Source organism: Azolla caroliniana, unplaced genomic scaffold (genome assembly GCF_043228905.1).
Source record: "Azolla caroliniana isolate FFs.n. ecotype wild unplaced genomic scaffold, voAzoCaro1.0.p SCAF_5, whole genome shotgun sequence".
Taxonomy (NCBI): Eukaryota; Viridiplantae; Streptophyta; class Polypodiopsida; order Salviniales; family Salviniaceae; genus Azolla; species Azolla caroliniana.
The window spans coordinates 20,111,460-20,136,280 of NW_028230440.1; the positions used below are offsets into that span (position 1 = coordinate 20,111,460).

The 24,821-nt window shown below is 43.4% G+C and overlaps 2 protein-coding genes across 2 annotated transcripts; one reads left to right on the forward strand and one right to left on the reverse strand.

Moving 5' to 3' along the window:
• The first annotated feature begins 15,907 nt into the window (after nucleotides 1-15,907).
• LOC147864376 (uncharacterized) lies at nucleotides 15,908-18,693 on the forward strand. Its single transcript, XM_087320156.1, has one exon. The coding sequence runs from the start codon at nucleotides 16,365-16,367 to the stop codon at nucleotides 18,444-18,446; it is 2,082 nt and encodes a 693-aa protein (XP_087176282.1). The 5' UTR covers nucleotides 15,908-16,364; the 3' UTR covers nucleotides 18,447-18,693.
• Nucleotides 18,694-20,192: 1,499 nt separating this feature from the next.
• LOC147864377 (U-box domain-containing protein 14-like) lies at nucleotides 20,193-24,178 on the reverse strand. The gene is made up of 5 exons (XM_087320157.1): nucleotides 23,521-24,178; nucleotides 22,348-22,464; nucleotides 21,795-22,229; nucleotides 21,553-21,714; nucleotides 20,193-21,377 (listed from the first exon to the last, which is right to left on the reverse strand). Exons 1-5 carry the CDS (start codon nucleotides 24,037-24,039, stop codon nucleotides 20,502-20,504), a joined length of 2,109 nt encoding a protein of 702 aa, XP_087176283.1. The 5' UTR covers nucleotides 24,040-24,178; the 3' UTR covers nucleotides 20,193-20,501.
• Nucleotides 24,179-24,821: the final 643 nt, after the last annotated feature.

Consider the following 24,821-nt stretch of genomic DNA (forward strand, 5'->3'; position numbering starts at 1 on the left):
TTGCTCGAATTGACTCCGGTAGCTTGAGGGACAGAACCGACTGGTCTTCCCGAATGTTGCCGAGTCGGAGTGAGCCCGGTTCGCTTCGGATATATATGCCGAATACCGATTATTGAAACCGATTATCTGGACCGATTCTGCTTCGGTTGACTGCAGCAACGAGAGAGACGGATCCAACTGATCCTCCCGAATGTCGATCAGCCAGATGAAGCACGAATTTGGGGTTGTTGTCTTGAGACCGATCTGCACCGAGTGGTTACAATGAGCGGCGTTTGATTACCTCTTCGGATGCCGTTTAACCGGGTGGAGCACGATCGTGTCAATGTTGCACAAGGGGATTTCACCTCGAGCGGTTACGATCACAAGGGACAGAGTACAACCTGCTGGCTTACTCCAAGCGAAGATGATCTAACGCGATGAGATGCAAGCCTCGTTTCTCTTCTTCTTCGAATGACGCAGGAAACCGAATGCTGTGCAGGCTGAGACGACGGCCGACAGCAGATTGAAGGACCGACTACTGTGCAGGCTCTGATACCAGATGTTGGAGACGAGGTCATCTATGCGGAAGATCAAGAAGCATTCGATTGGTTCTTGAATACCTGCGTATGACAGTTTCTAGGTCGTTGCACAGAGAGAGAGAGAGAGAGAGAGAGAGAGAGAGAGAGGCACAAAAGACTTTCTATTCAATAGAAACAATAATACAACACCCAACCTTACAAAAAGGTTACAAGGTCACTATATATAGAGACCGACTTAGGGCAACTACCCTTTATGCTAATTACACAAATGGCCCAAAGGGATAGTGTGAATACGTCCATTATACACTTGTATTCGACACTCCAGTCTGGTGTCGTGAAGATTTTCGTCCATAGGCGAAAACTGGGGTGGAATAGGCAAATCGGTGGTGTGCACCATGTGCACATGTATACTAGGAAATGGTGTATAGAGATAAGAGGGGGAAATTTTATCCCACATTGTAAGGTCCCTCCCTCCTTGGGCTATAAAAGGGAGGGGTCACTTATGAAGGGGTTGCCTATTTTGAGGGAGAGAGGCATACCACTTAGGTCGAGGGTTTCCTATTCGGTTTTAGGGTTTCGGTTAGGGTTTTCTTCTTGGGTTTTCCTTTAGGGTTTTTCTCATAGTCATTTGGTGCGGCCATGGCGGCCACCATTGTAAAGCATTTATGCTTCCTTAAGCTAACTTGTTGAGCATCTTGCCCCTTCTATTCTATGTTATTGTCTTATTTCTTCTCACCTCCTCTTGAGCTAAGCTTCCATTTTGTGTCTTATTCTTTCTCCTCTACTCCCTAGTCCAAGACCCCCGTGGTCCCGCCCCTTCTACACGCACGCGCGTAACAACGTGACATCTTTGGTGAACCCGACGTGAAGGGCGGCAAGGGAGCATGGAGGTGGAAGAAGACTTCGACTTCGAGGAGATGATGGCAAAGATCGTAATGGATGCGCGACGGAAAAGGGCGAGGCGAGATGCGGCTCAACAAACCGTCGAGAGGGTGGTCGATCGAGTCGGCCGATTCAACGGGGACGATGTCCCGAGGTTCTTGGAAGCGTACAATGCCGAGATGACGGAGTGGGGCGTGGACGAAGCGATGCGGCTAGAGTATTTTCGTCGAGTGGCGGCCGTATCGGTGCATAAAGAGGTCAAGGAGCTTCAAGAAGCTCACGAGTCATGGGAGTCCTTCGACGGAGCTCTAATGGAGGCATACGGATACGCGAAACCAAAGTGGGTATGCCGGCAATATGATGGGGAGCGGTCGGCAGCGACTTGGCCCGCGAGCGACGGAAAAGAGAGGGCGGTGGGTGGCTACACACCACCGCCGGAAGAGAGCTTGACGCACGATCAACCGGAGGAGTACGACTTCGAGGCGTTGGTATGGGAGGCGTGCGAGAGCGTGAAGGTGAAGTTCGAAGCCAAGGAAGGGCTTATTACGGAGTTGGGCCCAAGCGGATCGAAGGATGCGGAGGAAGAAGCCTCCCTACGCGTGGAGACATCAAGTGGGGAGGAGACAAGAAGCGGTGTCGGGTCCTTACCCACACCGATTCTAGAGACTCCGGCATCCGGCTCGAGAGCCGGTGTGAGACCTAGAGTGATGAACGGTGGCGGCGGCAAGGCAGGCAACCAAGACGATGGCAAGGAGATCAAGGAAGAGGAGGTGGCAAGCGTAATCAAGGCTTCCGCGATCGGGGACGGGGTAGCCACGGACAACGACGTCCAGATAGAGGTGGCTACGGACATAACGAGCGGCGGTGCCGCGACCTTACACACACCAGTCCTAGAGGCTCCAACGGTCGGCCCGAGTGCCGGCGTGAGACCTAGAGCGACGGGCGGTGGCGGCGGCAAGGCGGGCAACCGAGACGACGACATGGAAGAGACGGCGGCAAGCGTAATCGAGGCTTGCGCAATCGGAGGCGGGGTAGCCGCGGACAATGACGTCCGGACGAAAGCGGCTACGGACACAACGAGTGGGGGTGTCGGGTCCTTACGCACACCGGCCCTAGAGGCTCCGGCGGTGGGCCCGAGAGCCCACGTGAGACCTAGAGCGACGGGCGGTGGCAGCGGCAAAGTGGACGATCGAAACGACGACGAGGAAGGTCATAGCGGACGGAGGAGAGACCCCTCGACACCGAGACTAGAGACTACACCGGTTGCGCTCGAATGCCAACGTAAGACCGGAGACAAGGACGGTGGTCGTGAGGAGGCATGGCCCGGTACGAACACGTGCGAAGATGAGGATGCGAGGCCCAGAACGGGCATATACAAGAGGACCGACGGAGAGGTCGGGAACGGCAAGGAGGAGAGAGTCAGGAACCGACTCGACCGGAAGATGAACCGGTCGATAATCCGGCACGACCGAAATACGACGTGGAAGACGATTGGAGCGGGGTTCGGTCAACTGGGCCCGAACCGAAGAAGAGCCGGCAAGGCCAGATTTGTTTGTACAAACATGTACCAGCCGGTTACGATTACGGAAGGGAGACGACCAAACCGGAACTCGATTGGCCGAGCCCGATCCGGGCGAAGGCTAAGTCGGCATGATTGGAGGTCGAGGCGAACGAGCCACAACACCCGATGGGAGCCGGTGAGCATGAGAAGGAGGCTAACCGGGCACAGTGATTACGGCTTGGCGGAAGACCGAGAGCAAGGGAAACCCTCCACACCTATTCTTGAGACTTCGGCGGTTGCGGATCAACATAAGACTGAAGAGACGGCAGGTGGCGGCGAGGAGTTAGAGGCCGATGCGGAGTTGGAGACCGGTGTAGATATCCGGTATGGAATAATGGACGAGCGGGGCCAAGACGGCAAGCCCGAGTCGGAATGGGCTACGGCAACGAAGGATGAAGAGACCAACGCGAAGGTCGAGTCTACGGTGGATGAGGCGCGTAATACGAAGTATGCCCTACGGCGTAAAACGGAGCATGCACTACGGCTGGCGAAGGGCCTAGAAGCAAGCGTGCATTCGGAGGAGCCGCAACGAGTGACCGACGATGACGGTCGAAGGAAGCCTTCGAGAGGCAAGCGCGGGACGACAGACGGTGCGATGAGACGCCAAGATCGACGGAACGAGACGAGCGTGATCGGCATGAACGAAGGATTGTGTCTGGGAAAACGGAGGGGATGCGTGGAGAACGGAGGGTCAGGTACCATGAAGAGAAAATGGGGCATCCCGAAGGATGTGTGCGGCCGAGCGGGCCAAGCGGGCCAAGAGGGCGCAAGTCGAGGCGAGGCAGTAACGAGAGCCTCGAGGGACACCGACACGGAGGTCGGGATGACGATACGCTCTACTACGAGAGAGCACGGAGAGCAAGGGAGAATAGAGGTGTGCGTAATGGGGTCACCTAAGGGCTAAAGAATGAGCGCATATTCGGGGGACAACATCGGCGCACGGGAAGAGCTTACGAAAGGCAAGTGCGGAGCGGGAAGAGTCGACACACTGAGGTGTTCGGCATGCGGAGACGATAAAACCAAAGGAGGAACATACGCGGCACGAAAAGGGCGGGATCCAGAGTGCGATCGGAGAGATCGGGAGCGCACCCGTAGGACATACGAGCCTTTGCGAGGAATGCACGCGGCGAGAGACGGAGCAGTGAGGTGCCGGTATCAGTGGATGATCGGCGAGCATGGAAGGCTATGTCTTGAGAACCAGGGGAGGTGTGTGGAGAGCAATGGACTACGCGCCGGGAAGAGGAAGCGCGGCGTCCTGGAAGGCATTCGAGGCCAAGCGGGCCAAGAGGATGAGAGTCGAGATGAAGCGGTAACGGGAGTCACGAAGGACACTAACATGGTGGTCGGGATGACGGTATGCTCTACGGTGAGAGAGCACGGCGAGCAAAGGAGAAGCGAGGAGTGCGTAATGAGGTCGCCGAGGGACCAAAGAACGAGCGCATGTTCGGGAGACAACAAGGGCACACGGAAAGAGCCTACGGAAGGTGAGCGCAGAACGGAGGGAATCGGCACGAGGTGTACGAGACGAAGAGAGGATCGAGCCGGAGATAGAACACAAGCGGTAGGCGAGGGGCGGAATCCGGCGAGCAAACGGGGTGACCGAGGGCCTAATCGGAGGACCTACGTGGCAGACAAAGTAAGAGTGACCGGATCGGCAATGGCGTTCGGGAGGACCGACCGGGGAGGAAGGCGCATGCGGTGGATATGGCGGTTCGGATGGAGTCGATGTTTCGGGGACACACGGTGGACGTGGTGCATCAGTTGGAGCCATCGGCTCGAGGACGTGCGATGGATACGGTGGAACGGGATGCTACGACGGTTCGGACGGGCATGCTCGAAATGGAAAACGAAGCCGAGCAAGGCCAACGAGGACACAATGGACCTCGGTTTTATCACCATGGCCGCAAAATCTCACCTCTTCTCCTTTCTTGGCACATACCGGTGGATGTGCGGTTTGGTGGGGGCGGATGTCGTGAAGATTTTCGTCCATAGGCGGAAACTGGGGTGGAATAGGCAAATCGGTGGTGTGCACCATGTGCACATGTATACTAGGAAATGGTGTATAGAGATAAGAGGGGGAATTTTATCCCACATTGTAAGGTCCCTCCCTCCTTGGGCTATAAAAGGAAGGGAGGGGTCACTTATGAAGGGGTTGCCTATTTTGAGGGAGAGAGGCATACCACTTAGGTCGAGGGTTTCCTATTCGGTTTTAGGGTTTTGGTTAGGGTTTTCTTCTTGGGTTTTCCTTTAGGGTTTTTCTCATAGTCATTTGGTGCAACCATGGCGGCCACCATTGTAAAGCATTTATGCTTCCTTAAGCTAACTTGTTGAGCATCTTGCCCCTTCTATTCTATGTTATTGTCTTATTTCTTCTCACCTCCTCTTGAGCTAAGCTTCCATTTTGTGTCTTATTCTTTCTCCTCTACTCCCTAGTCCAAGACCCCCGTGGTCCCGCCCCTTCTACACGCACGCGCGTAACAACGTGACACCGGATTGGAAACATCAAAGAGCACGTAGTTGCATTGATTGATCATGGATCAGAGATCAACTTGATGTCCAAGGAGTTCTACCGGAAGGGAAAGTGGCCTATTAACGTCAATCATGGATGGAAGATCCGCGCAGCCACTAAAGCAACGGAAGACCTATCTGTGGCTTGTCCGTAGAAAAGAAGGTGAAATCGCCAATAGTGAACAAAAGAGGAAAGAAGTCTCTGGAGATCCAACACTTCGGAAGTCCATGGATATCGGACATACCTTCACAAATGATACCCGGAAGAAACTCTAGATCGGTGGAGATTAGTTCCTCTTATCGAAGGAAGAAGAAAGATTTTGGAGATGTTGGAGCATCATGGAAAATCATTCGCATTCACATCAAGAGAGATAGGGTGCATTGATCCAAAGATAGTGGAGCCGATGGTGATCTTCACGATTGAACATGTGTCGAGGAACCTGAAGCTTATTCCGGTGCCATGGGAGTATATTCCATAAAATCATTGACTTGCTCAAGGAGAAGGTGGTGATGGACATTCTAGAGCCATCAAATGCTTCGTACTCAGATCGATGGTTTACGATTCTGAAGAAGAATGGGTCCCTCCGGTTCATTCAAGATTTGCAACTGGTGAACAAGGTCATGATTCGGAACTCCAGAGTCGGTCCAATAGTGGATGAATTTGCAGATGCATTTGCCAGATGCACGATATACTCCATCGGGGACCTATACTCCGAGTATTACCAATTCCAACTAGCTGTGGAGAGCCGAGATATCACTACAATGTGGACACTAATAGGACTAGTCCATATGTGTACGCTACCACAAGGAGCGACGAACTCGGTCGCACATATGATGAATGTGATGAACAAGGTGCTCCGAGATTGCATCCCGGAGATAACAATGTCGTTCCTAGATGACATTCTGATGAAAGGATGTGCGGTGGAAGAAAAGGATGAGAATATGGATGATCGGGAATGTCGTAAGTTCATAGTCGATCATATTCGCAACTGTGAGAAAGTGCTACAGAAGTTAGAAGATGCGCACTTAATACTCTTCGGAGAGAAATCGGCATTCGGACAAGAAGAGATATTGGTAGTCAAACATCTATGTGGGCCCTACGGCCGAAGTCCGTCACCAATCAAGATCGATGCGATTCAAGCTATGAAAGAAATATGTGATTCACAATCCGAAGTCCGTAGATTTCTTGGTGCGTGTGCATTTTATCACATATGGATTCCGCACTATGCACACATTGCGGACCCACTCTATCACTTGTTGCGGAAGGGTAAGAAGTTCGAATGGAGACCGGAACATACCAAAGCCATGAAGAAGTTCAAGAAAACACTACAGAGGGTGGAAGCACTTAAGAAGCCAAACTATGACCGACCGATCATAGTGACGGTTGATACAAGTCCAATCGGGATCGGATGGGTCATCAACCAAGTTGACTCGGATGGTTCACGATACCCGATTCGATTTAGAGCAAAGGTTCTCAATGAAAGACAACGCGGATGCACAAGTCAAAAGAGAATTATGGGGAGTCGTGTCAGCAATAAAATCAGATCGAGATTATTTGATCGGAGACAAAGTAGTGATTGAAACGGATTGTCTTCCAATACTCGGGATGGTGCGATGTTGCAAGGTACCGGGTGTAGCCGATGTGGCTATGCTAAGATGGATTGCATATGTAAAGTCACTTAATCCGGAGGTTTGACACATTTCGGCGAAAGACAACACGGTAGCGGATATGTTATCAAGGGCCCGGTTCGAGGATGACATAGTTGAACCAGATAATGAAAAAGTTTTCGAATACTACTTTACTTCGAAGCACATATGCCGGCTGAACATGATTCGGGAGTTCCAGGAAGACGAAGACGAATACGAGGGAGACAGCTTACTGATCGGGAAAGTGCTACAAGAAATCGAAGAATCATCGGACAATAAAGAAAGGAGAGCCGAGCCGAAGGAAGAAACGACAAGTTCGGAAGTTCTTCTTGAACAATGGATTAATTTGGAGGGACCCGAAAAGACTAGATGGTATACCACTCCGAGTAGTCGGCACAAAGGAACAACAGAAACAAGTAATATCCAAATTTCACAAATCCGATTGTGTTGGACATCGGGGAACATGGGCAACATTTGCAAAGATCAAGCAAAAATATTGGTGGAAGAATTTGTACAAGGATGTAGCGGATTTCACCAAAAGTTGACTCCGGAGTTCAATACCAGGACGAATTACATCCAACATTCTCACCGACAATCAACTTTAAATGGATGGTCGACATCGTGGCCATGCCGACCGGGATCGGACAAAAGAAGTACTTGGTTCTATCTCAGAAGGATCTGACGAACCAAGTAGAAGGTCGGGCGCTACGGAGAAAAACATGTTTTGCAGTATGCCAATTTCTCCTGGAAGAAGTGTTATGTAGGTACAGGTGCGTAGGAGAAGTGATTGCGGATCGGGGAGAACTTGACTCTGATAAGATAGGGAATTCTTCGCTAAACATGGAGTACGGCTGACACTAACCACAACATACAACCCAAATGCAAACGGGAAGATTGAATGAGGACATAGTCCAATCGTGAAAGCACTTGCAAAAGCGTGCGACGGGGGGGTGAAGAATTGGCCGCAAATGCTTCTGCATAGTTCCGATTGGATATATGCCAATGGAACTTATGACCAGACAAGCTCCGGTAATGCCTACGGAAACCACAATTACATGGACGGTACTACCATGGAAGGAAGAGTTGAGTCAGGAAGAACTACTAACAGTCTGGATACCATAGCTAGAAGGAAGACCGGAAGATGTAGTGGAAGTTGTGCACCGACAATAAGAAGCGAAATTTTGGAACAAACGTTGATTCGATAAAAAGCACTAACTTTGACTGCTACATATTGAAGAAGGGGATTGGGTAATAGTCTACGACAGTAGTCTGGATCATCAACACAACTCAATACAGGAATTTGCTAAAAGGTGGTTCAGACCATACAAAGTTCGAAAAACATTCGACAACGGAACTTATTGGCTAAGTGAGCTAGATGGAACAATTCTTTGAGTGCCTATAGCGGGGAAGTGGGTGAAGATTTTCAAGAAACAAATTAACGAAGAACCCTATGTAGTCTTAGACAAACCCGACACAAAGGAGCAATCGAATAACAATCACGAAGGTGCGGAAAGTGAGTTGGCTTTAATAATCGACATAGGGGAAGAGGCAAAGGGTGCTTCAGATGAAGAAGAGTAACAAGTATTGGAAACTTCAGCACATACCGGAGGATGCGTAGGTTAGGAGGGGGTGAGTGTTGTAGTGTACTTTGTACACTGCGTAAAATATGTGTGGAGAACCCGATTGACTAAGTATAAAGAAATAGGAAAAGAAAAATACTAAAATAATTACATTATATGCATAGGGCAAGACTTGAACCCTATACCTCCATGTTAATAATTTGTAGCTTTACCATTATATTAACACATCATAAGTGTTAAAAAAGTAGATATCCCACATACAAAGATTATTTCACATATATTTTTTTTAGGAAATGCTACTTTTACACGTAGAGTGCATAAAACTTTAGTTAGAAGAATACGCATGATCGAAAATTAAGGTTCTTCATGCACATTTCACGTGCATGAACACTATTATTAGAAGAAAAAGCATGAAGTCTATAGTTCGAAAAAGCATGGGTTGCTATATACTTAGTCACTCCTATCATTATATAAGGGTGGGGAGCAAATTGTAATGGTTGTTGATTCTTGGGTTTTTTATTACGATCTAAATATTGATTAATATAATACTTGTGGGATTCACAAGTTTTGATCTCTTTTTTCAATCTATTCTAAATTATTTCAATTTAATACTATGATTTTAAATATTAAGTTAAACTAGTTCACTATATTTGTGGGATTCACAAACTTCTACCTCTCTTTCTTATAATCTATTTATATATTCTTATTAACCTTAAAACTCTCCTCCTCCTAGTCCAAAACCCCAGCGATTCCCACCTAACTCACGCAACGATCCGGCGCTGAAAGGCACGACAGCACACTGAATACTCAGGTACGTTAGTGGCCCTTAGGATCAGTGTAGTCAGACCGTTGGTCAGCTACACGGATGTCGACTGGGCCGGAAATGCTGACGATCGAAGGTCAACTTCTGGATTTACGTTTTCACTTGGAAGTGTTGCGATCACCTAGAGCAGCAAGAAACAGCCAACAGTTGCACTTTTGAGCACTGAGGCCGAGTATCGAGGAGCAGCTATCGCAACGTGTGAAGCCATTTGGCTCAAGAGGCTGCTCAAGGATTTGCAGATGGAGGTGTTTGATCCGACGACGATCTATTGTGACAACTTTAGCAGTATCCAGTTGGCAAAGAATCCCATTTTCCACACCCGGATCAAGCACATTGAGGTGCATTACCATTTTGTCCGTGAGTGTGTACTCTCCGGTGAAGTCGAACTAGTATATGTTCTAACGGATCGGCAGGCGGCCGATATCTTCACCGAACCATTCGGCTTGGACAAGTTGAGGCAATTTTCGGGCATGTTTGGTATGTGGCGCCTCAATGTGCCGACCTTGAGGGGGAGGAATGAAACGGGGAGAGATGGTCGAGCCGGAATAGAAGACGTTAGGGAAGCCGAAGCAGATACCAAACTCAATTTCGGTCCAACAGAAGAAGTTGGAGTGTTCGGGTCGGCTAAAGAAGCCGAGGATGGATGGACATATGCAGATAGGACAGACAAGTGGAGGCTTATCAGACGTAGGGCGAGCGACCATAAGGGAAAGCTGTAGCCCAAGCCAACCGAAAAGGTGAAGGTAAAGCCAAGATGCCTAAGAAGACCAAGACACGAACGTCATCTGATTTCGTGAAGGGTTTGAAGATCGGAGAAGACTTGGAGATAGCCAGCTCAAACGAAGAAGAGAACGAGTCGGAGACAACCGATTCGGCCGAAAATCGAAGTGAACTGGAAGCTCCTGATTCAATCAAAATGTTCGATTCAGAGGAGCCAAATCGATTGGTCAAGTGGTCGAAAGCACAATGGAAGTCGACATCGAATGGAGGAGTCGACGGGTCGAGAAGCGCCAGAATCACGACAACAACGAAACTTACTTGGAACAAAGGAGCAAACAAACCGACCAAGAAGGCCGAGGTGCACACAAGCGGATGGGTTGTGGGAAGAGGAACCGAACCAGAGGAGGAGCGTTAGCTAGGTGGGAAGACGCCAGGAGGAGCCGGAGAAGAGGACCGGCGGACACAGACACAACGATCCGACCTCAAGTTGAGCTTGAGGGGGAGTGTTGAGCGGACAAGCTCAACCGAATTCGGATCGGCTGAATAAGCCAGAGCCGGATTGGTATCCGGCTCGTATCCGAATCAAGGAGTCGGATCGGTATCCGAAAATTGGAGAACCAAACCGTACTCCGGAATAGTGTGAACCGGTAGGCCATTAGAGCCCTATGGTCTAAGACTAGTACGTAGGCATATTCCTTAGAATTAGTGTAGAGGCTCATTTATGAGCATCCAAGTATTTATAGTACTTGTTTTAGTCCATGTAAGGACTTGCATAAAAAGTGTTCTTTAGGAAATCGTATGTACAGAGTGTTATTATTTTGAAATTAAGTTTGGTTCTGCTCTCTCTCTCTCTATGTGTCTCTCCTGCGTATGTGTGTTAAGGATTCCATTAAACCTTCATCTCTACTTTCTGTGGTCTGTTGCTATCCGGAGAAGCCGGTTATCTTAGCTTCCGCACGCTATCATTTTTACAAAACATCACCAACAACGGCGACAAAGGATTAGACAACTGAACCCGAACAAACAAGGGAGGTCACAGAGTTTATCTGCAATAGCACCACCGGCAACAACAAAACGGCTCAACCGGAGCTGAACATTTTGCACATTTTTACGACGTGTGGTCGGCAAATTGGTTTTCCTATGGGTTCAACCATGCAAGGCACTGTCCCATAGGCATGTCGTGTGTTGGCCAAGCAGGACGGCCAAGGTGTGAAAGGGCGATGTAACATATGTAAATGATTCAATAGAGTAGTCGTGGTTTACATTCTTGTCATAACCGTCCATACTCCCTATAAAAAGGGGCATGCAGTCGTGTAAAAAGTTATCGATTGTATTTAGTTAGTTGTCATAATAGAAATCGGTTGTAGCCGACTCGGATCTTGTATTCAAGCACATACTACAATCTGATCAAGTATCGTTTTGTGTGAGTGTACCTTTACATCCATTTTTGTAGAGTTGCATTGTTCGTCGTGCAACCAATTAGTATTCCCTAGGCTCGTGCAACCTTGATTCTAATACTTAGGGAGTTACAAGTATCTAGCCCCATGTTACACCAGGATGGTATAACACCCTTAAGCAACGGAAAACAATTTTCATATCTTCTTAGCCTTAGTAAGGCTAAATGTGTAACTCCCGCTATCCTGAAGCAATTGTTTCATGATATAAAAACAAACTCACCAACAGTTCGACACATCAAGCACAAGCTACACCACACCGTTCCCACAAACATGATATGATCATTTCCTAAAGCTTGTGTAATAAATGTGAGACCTTTTTTACATTCTCAACCCTTTTCATTCTTGATCTACTACAATATTATGAAATTTACCTAGAAACAATTGTGTGACTAAAGTGTATAGCAACAATCTAACTAGACATGCTTGGCTAATGAATCTTAGAATCAGAATGGGTTAGGTTAATTTTCCATTACGCATTGTATGTGAAACCAAACCCTCCCTCAATTACATTCCTGTCTTCATAACTCATTTGCTTGGTCCGACTATTGAAATACTCCACAATCTTTCTCTCTATAATTTTAATTTCATTTTTTCCATTCTCAGTGATGTTCAGATCTACAATACAACCAATACCTCCATTGAGTTTAGTTGAAATGACTAGGATTCATGAGGGTTATTGATTAACATTCTACTTCACTTTCTAGTGAAAAATCATGATAAGCTAATTAAATTTGGCTGGAGACATCAACCTCTAATACATTGGCACCAACGAGCAGGCAGCCAATACTTTCAGAATGGCACTAGGTCTTGACAAATTGCAACAATTCTCAGTGGATCTAAGCTTTAGACTACTCAATATGCTAATCTTGAGGAGGAATACATGTACAAAGATGAGTTCCAAGACCAAGATCTTGAAGGATTACATCGAGAATCAAGCAGAAAATGAAGAGTGAGGTCGACATCTATAGAGCAAGCCCGATACATTTTATCCAACTTAGCATGACAAGTTGGAGGAAAACTTTTCAATAGCTCGTAGTTTTAAGGCAAAAAAGATAAACTTGACCATGAATAAGCAACAATGATGAAAACAAAGAACAAGGGAGATAGGGTAAGACGAACACAGGATCAACACTCAGAACAAAAGTTGAGTTCTAGATAAGCTTGGCGAAAAACCTCAATACCTCAAAAAACCAAGCTTAACCTCGATACCTCAAAAACGTAGTTTTTAGATCAACAAGACCAGCCTTGCTTGATCAAGATAAAGTATATTGGAGCAATGTGAAGACCACAATCCAACTATTCGAGCAACTTCAGCCAAGTCTACAACTACACCAAGACAACCAGGCTTAAGAGGACATATAATAGACCTTGAGGGGGTGGGGTGTATTGAGAATCAAAAAGTGTGTTAGCACACTTCATTGTAATTCATGTGAACTATCTAGCTACACAAAAAACTACATTGCGACATCTAGCAAGTTGTATGTCAAGTGTAAATGTGATCAAAGAATATTAGATATTCTAATGACAAAATCGTACTCGAGTGGTTGTCTACAACTAGACTCCACCAACCACATTTAATATGGTAGTCCCTTAACTTGTATATAAAGCCCACTTGGCTCATTATGTTCAATTGATGAGTTTTAGTTGATTAATATAGCTTTCTTTTCAAAGCATAAGCTACCATCGCGCCTCGTGTGTATTTTTTATTTTTGGTTGTTTTGTCTGATTTCTTGTCTTGCTCACACACCCATACATTCTTTACAAGTATTTATTTCACCATAAAGGGCTAATTTGTGTTCCTTTTGGAAGACTTGGCAAGAACTTGGCCTTTCCTATCAAACTTGGCACATAGCTCTTTAAAATAAGTGTCACCCGATGGAATGGCAATCAATCCAATGGCACACGATATGAAACCACCCCCAACGTGAGGAAATTGTCTATTTCGTTATTTTTAAATAAGAACAAAGTACATGTTTTGAACCACCACCGTCACGTCTTTGAACGAAGTAAATACCACGAGAATAATCATATATTCTTATAGATCCAATCAATTTAACCATTGTATGTAAGTTAAAGCATGAGGGTTAAGTGGCAACATACTCTTAACCCTTAGTACATATGAGACCCTATATAAAGGGCATCCAATCTTATGAGAAAAAAAGGGAAGAGAAAAACATCAACTATCTTATGATGGGGGAGGGGGGGGGGGGGGAGCGGAGAATACAAGAGCTTTGTGGCTCACAAATTCCATCATGTATGAGTCATTATTTAACTAATAGTGTCAAATTTTTTATTTGAGTATGTGTAATGTAGAGATTAGATGTTTAATTTATATTTTAAAAAAATTCAATATCTTATGGTTTGTTGGTAGAACTTGCATAATCTATCTCGAAGTTCATAAGTTCAAGACCTAACTTGACAAGCACAATCATTATGAACCATCTTTTTGCTCCTCTCACCACTCGTAGACAGAGACCTAGTGTTTGTCTACGCAAGTATGTCATGCACTTCGTGAAAATGTTGACAAGTGGGTAATGGGTGGTTCCCTCAAGCCCACACGAAAGAGATTTTCTATTGGTTCTAAGAGGAGCTCTTTCTATAGGTTCTAAGAAGACATGAACATCTTCACTTGTGGAGAGCCTTTACAATAACTTCTTTCGCATCAATCATACAAGTTGAACTCGCAAACTGTTTCACAAGGGAACTTTAGTAAGATGAATATATATTCATCATTGGTCGAGCTCTTTCTATAGGTTCTAAGAAGAGAAGAACATCTTCACTTGTGGAGAGCCTTTTCAATAACTTCTTTCGCATTGATCGTACAAGATGAACTCACTAATTGTTTCACAAGGGAACTTTAGGAAAATGAATATATTCGTCATTGATCATCTTCTTTGTTTGTATCAACTTTAGCACGTTATGAACCCTTGACCTTTTATTCCCAGTGGCTAACTCTTCAATTCGATCTTTCTCTTTTTCTTCCAATCATTAGAATCTCGAGGAAAACTTGCCTTTTTTCCCTTTTCTCCCTTGTCACATGCCATATGACAACAAAGTCATCCTAAAAACATAGACATAAATGTATGTTGATGTGTTCACAGTTATTGTTTACTTCCTTACTTATGCATAGTTGCGCATCTTTTTCCCTTGTATTTGGTTACCCTTCAATTTGTTTTTTCACCTTACCTTTTGGTGATCATTTCGACCAGAATCTCGAGCCAACACTACCTATTTCGTGCTTTTCTCCCCTCACACATGCCACATAACAACAAAGTCATCCTAAAAACATAAACATATTCTTGGCTATTTTCAATGGACCAAACTTCAAACATTGTTTGAACGCAAGTATGAATAGAAATTGAAAACAATTCCATTGCTACTTCTATAGTGACTGGCATCATCACATGATCAATCTTTCTCATAAAACTTCTGATCATCGTAAATACAAACATGTTGTCATCATAAAAGTGGGCATATGCTTCATTGTTGTGTATCGTCCAAACCTTCAAAGCATTGACCAAAACAAAATGAGAAAAGATGAGACAAACATTCCTGAGATCATAAAAGCAGGCATATTCTTCATTGTTGTGTATCATCCAAACCTATGAAGCATTGATCAAAACAAAATGAGAAAAGATGAGACAACGATTATACAACGTTCCTCAAACGATCAAATCAATCTTACTTCATCAATATTATACATATCCATGACATGCAAATGGTGCATGTGATTGGCATGGGATGGCATCGATCGCAAATACAAAGCATGTATTATTGGCAAAGAAAGGGAACAGAAGGAAGGCACACGAAAGGGGCGCGGAGCATGGCAGCATGATGGAAGTAGATACGTGACCAGGGTAAAACAAGCACGGAGGCATCGGTTGAAGGCCGGAACGGGATATCGTGTGAAGTGAGGAGGCATTTCTACATTGTGTGTATGATAAGAGGGTGTGAGTGCGAGAAAAGGATTCAAGAGATTGGCCGAAGGCCCTGACTGAGCCTAGGGCCTTGGACCTAGGATCCTGAGCCTCCTGGGGGCTTGAGTTTGGCCCTCCTGAGACTTGAGTTTGGGCCCTGAGTCTGGGCCCTGGGCCTGGGGCCTGGGATTGGAAGTTTTCAGGAGAGTCATGAGGTGTGTAGAATGTGGGTGTTTTTGTGAGGAGAAGGAGAAGTGATCATTTTGATGAGGACAACCATGTGAAAGAAGAGAAAGAAAGAGTCAAATGAAAAAAGCAGGAAACAGAGTAATGGGGTCTCTCTACCAAACAATAAGAAGAAGAAGAAGAAGAAGAAGAAGAAAGAAAGAAAGAAAGAAAACAGAGTAGACCATCTGATGTTGATGATGATGATGATGGGTAAGGCTCTGCTTTTCCTTTGATTAATCCTATCGAAGCTTTGGTGGTTCCCCCCTCCCCTCCCATGTTGTAAATCTCAGTAAACCCCATTTGAGATATTACTGTTTTTCTTTTTCATTATGAGATTTATGCATAGCTTTCATGGCTATGGATGAGGACACAATGTAAGCTATAATTCAGGAAATCATTATTGAGATCACTGATTTGAAAGGATGCTCCGGAGTTTTTTGTCTTGTTTTCCGTTTACTATGTATATGATGTAACTCAGAAACCCTAATTGAGATCACTGTTTCGTCTGAGATTCATAGCTTTCATGGCTATGGAAGAGGCTTTCTCGGAGTTTTTGTCTTGTTACCCTCAGTATAAGGACACCTTGGTCATTGATCAGCTCAGACAGGTAGAATATCCGCATCTCAATGAAAAGGATCAAGTTTGTCTGGATTATACTGGTGTAGGAATCTTCTCAAGCACACAAAAGAGCTCAGGTTCTGATGGTGGATTTGGTATAGCTCTTTCTTACATATCTTTGAACTTGGCCACACATGCAATGTATGTGGACGATAATAGTGTGGAAGGAATCTTCCGCAAAAGAATTCTTCGATATCTAAGTCTTGATGAAGATGATTATTACATCGTATTTACTGCCAATGCGCTCTCTGCATTTAAGCTGTTGGGAGAATCTTACCCATTTCATGAGGCTCAAAACCTTTTGCATGCTTATGATCATGTTTGTGAGAATGTCGATGCTATTGTTGAATGTGCTCAAGCAAAAGGTGCGTTTTCCCAGTCTGTAAATATACAATATCCATGCTTTAAAATGGATTCTGAAGACATCAGGAAAAAGCTGCAAAGAAAGAGGAAAATTCCTGGTCAAAAGTCGGGTTCTCTTAGTTATAAGGGGCTTCTTGCATACCCTTATTCTTCTCGAGTTACAGGATGTAGAAATTCTTCACAATGGATTGCTGAAGCACAGCAGAATGGTTGGCATGTTCTTTTAGATGTTACTAGTGCTGACCCGAAAATGTTTGATTCATTGGGTCTTTCATTGTTCCGTCCCGACTTCTTAATATGTTCTTTCTATACTCTCTTTGGTGAAGATCCGAGCGGGTTCGGCTCTCTTGTTGTGAAGAAATCAGTGCTTAGAACCCTTGGCGATTCATTCCGAGCACGGGCAATCGGAATGGTGGAGATAGTGTCCAAGCAATCTTCAAGTCCATCAACTTCTCGAAGAGCTATCAAGTTTCCAAATGATTTATCTATGAAGCATACACAATTAGACTGTGGGAATAATAAAGATGGTTCCAACTCATCAAACTATTTGTTAGCAAATACTAGATCTTGCTGGAGTAGTAGTGATAAGAGTACAAATGGCATGGCACATATAGATCCATGGAACGCTATCAACAATTGTTTTGTATATCAAAGCTCATCAGAGTTGTTAAGGTCTAGCTCAAAGATGAATAAGAATAATAGTAGTGACTCAAGACAAAGGAGGTCATTGGATAGTTGGGATATGTATGAATGTGAAATTACTGTAAATGCTTCTGATGATATTATACCATGTACAAGCTTCAAAGACTGTCTAATTGATCATGTTGCATTGTATTCTTCCAACTCTGAGCTTGCATTTTCTAGCCTTGAAGCTAAGCAAAGTTCTCAACATTGGGCAGCAAAAACTCTTAAAGAGATCAAAGCAAAAAATGTTGAAGAGAAAAAAGTGTTTTGCAACAATTCGCTTCCTAGATTGTCACCCATAAACAATGAAGAAACCAAAAGCTTGAAGCATCGAATTTCTGGAGTAGAAATTGCAATGACAGAAGAACCATATATTCCTTGCAAGGGGCTGGATCATGCTGATATGCTAGGATATGTCAAAATATCCACTCGACTACGAACTTTAGCAAGCTGGTTGACATTGAATCTATTGAAATTAAAGCATAATCCGCCGTTTAACTCTGAGCTTGTGAGGTTTTATAGCCAAATTTCTCCATCAGAATGTGGGTCAACTATTGCTTTCAGCCTTTTGGATTCGAAAGGCAATTGTATAGAAGCCAAGAGAGTGCAAATGCTTGCAGATCGGCATAGTATCTCTATCAGAACAGGTCAACTTGAGGGAATCCCCTCCCCTATGGACCATCAGCACGAAAATGATGATAAGGCAGGGGAAGAGTCCATACTGAGTTGTGTGGAGTTCCCCAACTATAAACGGCGTCCAAAAGGGAATGTAACACACAAAGTACAATTACCTGTGAATTGTATATCATTGAGCTTTCTCAATAATTTTTCCGATGCTTTTCGGCTTTGGCAATTTGTTTCAAAGTTTCTGGAACCAGAATTCGTTCATGGGGAACTTTGGCATTATCAGGCTCTTAACCAAGAAACAATTCAAATTTGATTGCCTCTGTATATTTTTAACCCTTCAATGCTTGTCCTAGCCCTCACAGTAGAATGGGTTAAAAAGCTTAATCTTGAAGCAGGAAATTATATTCATAGGAATTCTGCTCTCGAATTATGAAAAACAAGCCCTTAACCCTTAACCTTGAATAAGGTAAGCATATACATCTGGTAACATTCTCTTCAATAAAAACAGTTTTGCTGCACGAATCATAATTGGAACATTTGAATCAGAATTTATTGCAATACTAATGAATGGAATGATTTGGTTAAGTGATAAATATTAAGATTTGTATCCTTCCAAGGCATCAGTTGCTTGCATTGGCAATTACAGTGCATATATCTTCCAAATAGCTGAAAATATCTCACATTTTCATGCCGTCCATACATTTTCTTCATCTAAAAAGTTGATGATATTTGAAGCTCTAGCATTTCATGGGGTGAAAGTAATATCCAGGTATTACACTAATTTAACATTGCAAGCATCATTGCTTGCCTGAAATTTTATTTCGTCTGAATTAATTTTTAATCAGTACATGTAACACAACAAGAGACTGTAAGTGTACACAATCACAACATCTGGCCATAGTTTTGTTAGTACAGTGTTCATGTCATAAGCAAGTTGTACTCTGTTCTAATGAATCAGATGTCAAGACACTTTCCTATCATACATGATTTGAAATATGAGAGAAATGTTTGATACCAGCCTCTCTTAGAGATCCATCTTGCAACCTAAGCTTATATGTACTAGGGCCCAAAAATTATCTTTAAGAGGATGTGATATTGAATGATTAGATCATTGTATTGAAAGGCTAGAGAAAAGTGTGATTAACAATGTTGAAAGACATGAGAAATGTTTCATAGCAGCATCTCTCACAAACCCTTAATGAAAGGCTCATTCTCTTCTAAAGGGCATGATGTGGAATATATACATTATTGAATTATAATCTCCACAGCTGAAAACACAAGGTAGAAAAAGTATGAAAGTGATGAAGGAATGAGTAATCACCATACAGAAAGATATCCAACAGTTAAGCCGCATAAATTACGTAATGGTAACAAAATTATGAGTGATGTTTTATGAGATGTGGAATGAAATTTTCCTCTCTGAAGTTTGTATGTATGAGAAACATTTCAACGAAGATCTTAAAAAGAAATGCAAAAATTTGCCAGAGTTGAATGCTAAAACATACAAAATAATGAGACGGAGAACTTAATGTGCCATACCTGACAAAACAAAGAAAAGCATAAAGAAAACTTGTCCATTCTTGCTAAGGTGAAAAAACCATTGTGAAATAGTTAATAAAGAGGTGAACGATACTCACATTGAGGGAAATCCTAGTAGCTTTCACAATGACTATTTCAGAACAATAGATCAAATAAAAGCTACACCACATGGAAGTATTAGGAGAAATGAGAATACCCATGCCACAACAAGCATTACCAACTTGACCACAAACTCAAAATAGAGATGAAAAGATTAATAGCACAATGACAAGAAAAAGATAATGTGGCAAGCTAATTCCAAGAATCTTCCACTTCAACGCATTCCCACCCATCAGAGATGAGGCATGTATTTGTTCAATTGTTTCAGACTCTTATCCACAGGTTATTTTAGCCATGGACATTAGCACATCCACTAATTGTGAGCATCCAGACCCACAAATTCCATCCCCCATAATGTACCAAATAAAAATGTGTGTTTGCACTTTCATCAACATGGATAACCAGGGTTGCAGGTTTGATATTAAGACAATATTGTAACAATGAAGGTTATATAGTAGCGTTCCTCAAGGTCGATATACTCCTCACACAAGGATTTCAAAATTGTCTTTTGCCAGTATATAAATTTAACAATGGTAAAGAAACAACATTTCACAATTTCTCAGCTTCATATTTTCCATCATGGAAACCATTAGCTTCATGTTTCCCAGGAAAAGGCAATCTTTGACCACCTTCGAATTAATTGGACTTGCACCTTTAACCACTTTGAAATCAAGATTTTCTACTTGTGTATGGCTAGATAACTACTTGAAATAAAGGCCATATAGATTCATCACAACACATCTGACATACTTTTGCTCATTTGCTCCAACAGTGACAAGGCTTTGCGGCGTGCTCTTGCTGTGCCATTCTTTGCGAGTTCCCTTAATGCACCGTGAGCACCAACAACTTGGCATACAAGCATTGTTTGTGACGGGTCATTTATGCAAATTGCCAAAAGAACAGCTGCAGCATTCTCTTTGTTCCGTGATGAACCCACTGTTATGAGGTTCACTAAGATTGGAATAGCTAATGCTTCACTGATGGCAGCTCGTCCTTCTACGTGTGTTGCTAAGACAGCAAGTATTGCAAGAGCTTCATCAATCATCTCTAATTGTGGATCAACAAGAAGTTGCATTAAAGGAGGCACAACCATTGCTCTCACAGCTCTTGCTTTATTGCCTTGGTAAATTGAAAGGTTAAAAAGAGCTGTGGCAGCATCTTTTTTTCCCCGTAAAGTGCCATCACAAAGTAGATTTACAAGGGCAGGTATTGCATCAGAGGCTCCTATTAAAACTTTATTGTCATCCACAACAGAGAGACTAAAGAGTGTGGCAGCCGCATTCTCTCTTGCTTCCATGCTTCCATGCTTAAGAACCTCAACAATGGGATCAATTGCACCTGCTTCTACAATCGGTCCCTTATTTCCCTCATGTATAGACAAGTTTAAGAGGGCTGTGACAGCATGCTCTTGTGTGCCTTTATCACAGGATGATAAAAGCCCAACCAAAAGAGGAATAGCACCAGCCTCTGCTATACATACTCTGTTCTCAGCATTTCTCTTTGCCAATGCTCGTAATTCCCCTGCCGCTTCTCTCTGAAATTTTGGCTGCCCATTCATCAATTTTTGTAATAGCATTTCTATTGTCTTCCTATCTCCAGCACCCGTCTGAGAAAAACATGGTAGCTTTACATGTTTTAAGCCTTTTTTGCAATCAAGAATGAAAAGACCACTTATGTGGAGAAAAAAATCTATATGAGAGAAATGTTTATATGGAAAAGCACCTATACATGAAAATGACCATGTGAGAAAAGACATTTAAAGTTTGTATGAGAATGCAAACCTTTTTTGTCAGCTTGATTCCATGTGTCTCACACCATTGTGCAATCAAGCTTTTTAATACATAATTGGGTGTCAATATTGTATGTGACAAGACTTGTTGCGTTTTTGGGCAAGTTTTATTTCCGGCATCAATCCATTGCTGGATACAGGCTCCCTCGTATGTCTTCAAACGAAAGACAAGAATTAAGAAAAGAATCCAAAAGAGAAACAATAGACAATCGACAAGTTAGATAAAAGACGAACCTGGCCAGTAGCTACAATGACTGGATCTTTCATTATCTCTAGTGAGATAGGACAGCGAAAATCATCCGGTATGACAAAAGAACCTTCTTTCTCAAGTTGCATATCCTTTTCTTCATTATCGAATTCATTTAAAAATGATTCACCTTCAAATAGAAGACCTTTAAGCCGTGCAAGCAACATTGACATTTGCTCATATTGTTCCATATTCTCATTACTGCTCTCTAGGTGAAGAGAGTTCAAAGCTCTCAACTCTTGCTTAAACTCAGATAATGTCTTGAGTTGCAATTTATCAGCCAACCTTTCCAAGGCACCCTTGGTATCTTCTTTGTCAATACTGTCTTGGGACAACACAAACGTGAGATCATTATAAATATCCATATCTTGGATATCTGCTCTTGCTTTTGCTCTCTTCAATTGGGCATGTGCTAGTTCAACCTGCATTTTGAATCAATTAAATAACACACAATCAAAAATGTAAAACGTCAACACACACACAAAGAAACACATAAAATGTTGCAGAATAAGCATAAAGACTCTCAAACGTAGGACATACCTGCTCTCTGACTTCATCAGATATATCTAGAAGCTTGAAAATATTGACATCCAGTGCCTCTTCCAGATCTGCCATCACTGATGCAAATCGTTTTACGATAGTTTCACATTCAAAAAGCTGCCAAAAATCAAATAAGACCTTTTTATTCCATTGAAAAATGGTGGTATATGTAGCCACAAGATGTGATTATATTTGAGACCCCAAGATAAAAAAGAACAAAAAAAGAAAGATGAAAGCGAAACTAGCCTACTAATATTGTTAAAGATAGAATGGACGCAATGCAAGGGTAATGATGCTAAGACTCCAAATATAAAAGGAAAAGGGCCAAACATGGTTGGATTATCTACGATATGACTTGTAAATTTCTCAGGGTAATGTATCAGCTACAATATTCAAAGATAAATTGGATTTAATTCACAAGATCAGAGCCTTCGAGTGATAGCCTGGGATTATTACATTTTCTCTGGAAATGAAAGAGACCTGTGTGATCATATCATATCGTCGAATCCCCAAGATCCCATTAGGGAGACAACTTAGACCTTTTGTGGTTGGAAATCCATAGTCAAGTTTATGTCACCTTATGTATTGCCTCAGATCATATAATCTACCATCCCACCAGAGAAAAAAATCTGTGCCCATTTCAGATGCAATAACTCTCTGGTCCAAAAAATTTGATATCGATATACAGCATAAGCTACATCGGATAATTTACCACATTGAGAATAGCCTGCAACGATTAATAAGACTAGGGAAATGTGCATGTGCTTATTATATAATATCCTCTAAAAATCAGACCCCATAAGAAGAACACGTTGGGTCATTTCAGATGCAACAACGTTTTAGTAGAAAACATCCATATCACGTACAAAAGAGTTAAATTAGCACAAGAAAAGAAATACAACACCTAAATATAAACCTACAAAAAGAGTTATATCAATACACAAAATAACTAAATTACATACAAAACAATTCCATTATCCTATAAACCCAGTTAAATAACCCTATGAAGGAGCTTAATTATCATAAAAAGAGTTAGAATTAGGGAAAATTAATTCAATTAGACCATAAAGAAGCTAACTATTGCAGACATAAAAAGCTAATTTACCATATGAAAGAGATCCAAATTACCATACAAAGAAAGAGATAAAGTACGTAATTAGGACGTTTACCTACCAGATAGATCTTACTGGAGGTGTGGCAGACCTGAAGAATCTCCTGGGCCGACTGCAGAGCTCGATCGATCGATCGGAAACAAGCTAACAAATCCTTATTCTCACACACCAGATTTTCTCTTCTAGATTCCTTCATCTCTTCAAACAGTGGGGAGAGGAGCTTCACCCTTCGGATGAGGCTGGAACACTCTGTTCTGAACATCTTCCTGTGAGGACATGGACTGATGAGGGAACGTTGATGTGGACAGGATGCAAGGCGCTGCGGACGAGGACCACAAGAAGATATTTCATCCACGCATTCAATAATGCGGCAAATGATGCCATGAACCTCATCTTTCATTGCTTCTCTCTTTTCTTCTTCTTCTTCTTCTTCTTCTTCTTCTTCTTCTTCTTCTTCTTCATCCTTGTGTTCAGCTTCATCTTCAGTTTGATGGGTTTCTCCTGATCTGGGCAACAACACAGGATCGTGGTCATGCTTGGGTTCCATGAGATTCAAATCAATGGAAGGAATCTGAGTCATGAGCTTTGAATAAATCCTCTCTCTCTCTCTCTGACTGTTTGTGTCAGAGGAGATCCCCTAACCTCTCTCTAGACTCTGTGTATGCATTTTGAGTGTGGGTGGGTGTTTTCTGCAGTAGACGAGATTGTCTAATGGATGCTCTGTGATTGCAGAGGGATGTAGGTGTGTGTTCATTCATTCATGAATGCAGAGGGAATGAGAAAGATTGAGAGAGAGAGAGAGAGAGAGAGAGAGAGAGAGAGAGTGTGTGTGTGTGTGTGTGGAGAGAGAGAGTGTGTGTGTATGTGTGTGTGTGTGTGGAGAGAGAAAGAGAGAGAGTGTGTGTGTGTGTGTGTGTGTGTGGAGAGAGAGAGTGTGTGTATGGAGAGAGAGAGTGTGTGTATGTGTGTGTGGAGAGAGAGTGTGTGTGTATGTGTGTGTGTGTGGAGAGAGAGAGAGAGAGAGTGTGTGTGTGTGTGTGTGTGTGGAGAGAGAGAGAGAGAGAGAGAGAGAGAGAGTGTGTGTGTGTGTGTGTGTGTGTGTGTGTGTGTGTGGAGAGAGAGAGAGAGTGTGTGTATGTGTGTGTGGAGAGAGAAAGAGTGTGTGTGTGTGTGGAGAGAGAGTGTATGTGATAGACCAAGATAGAGACAGTAAGAGGGGCACGGGCAGAGATAGAGACAAGAGACCCAAATCTATGTGCCTTTCTCGGACCACCCATAAAAGCATCCCGAATTCCGTAGCTTTAACTCTGGCCTCTCCGAAGACCCTAACAGACCCTTAACTCCTAAAGCCCTCTGTATGTA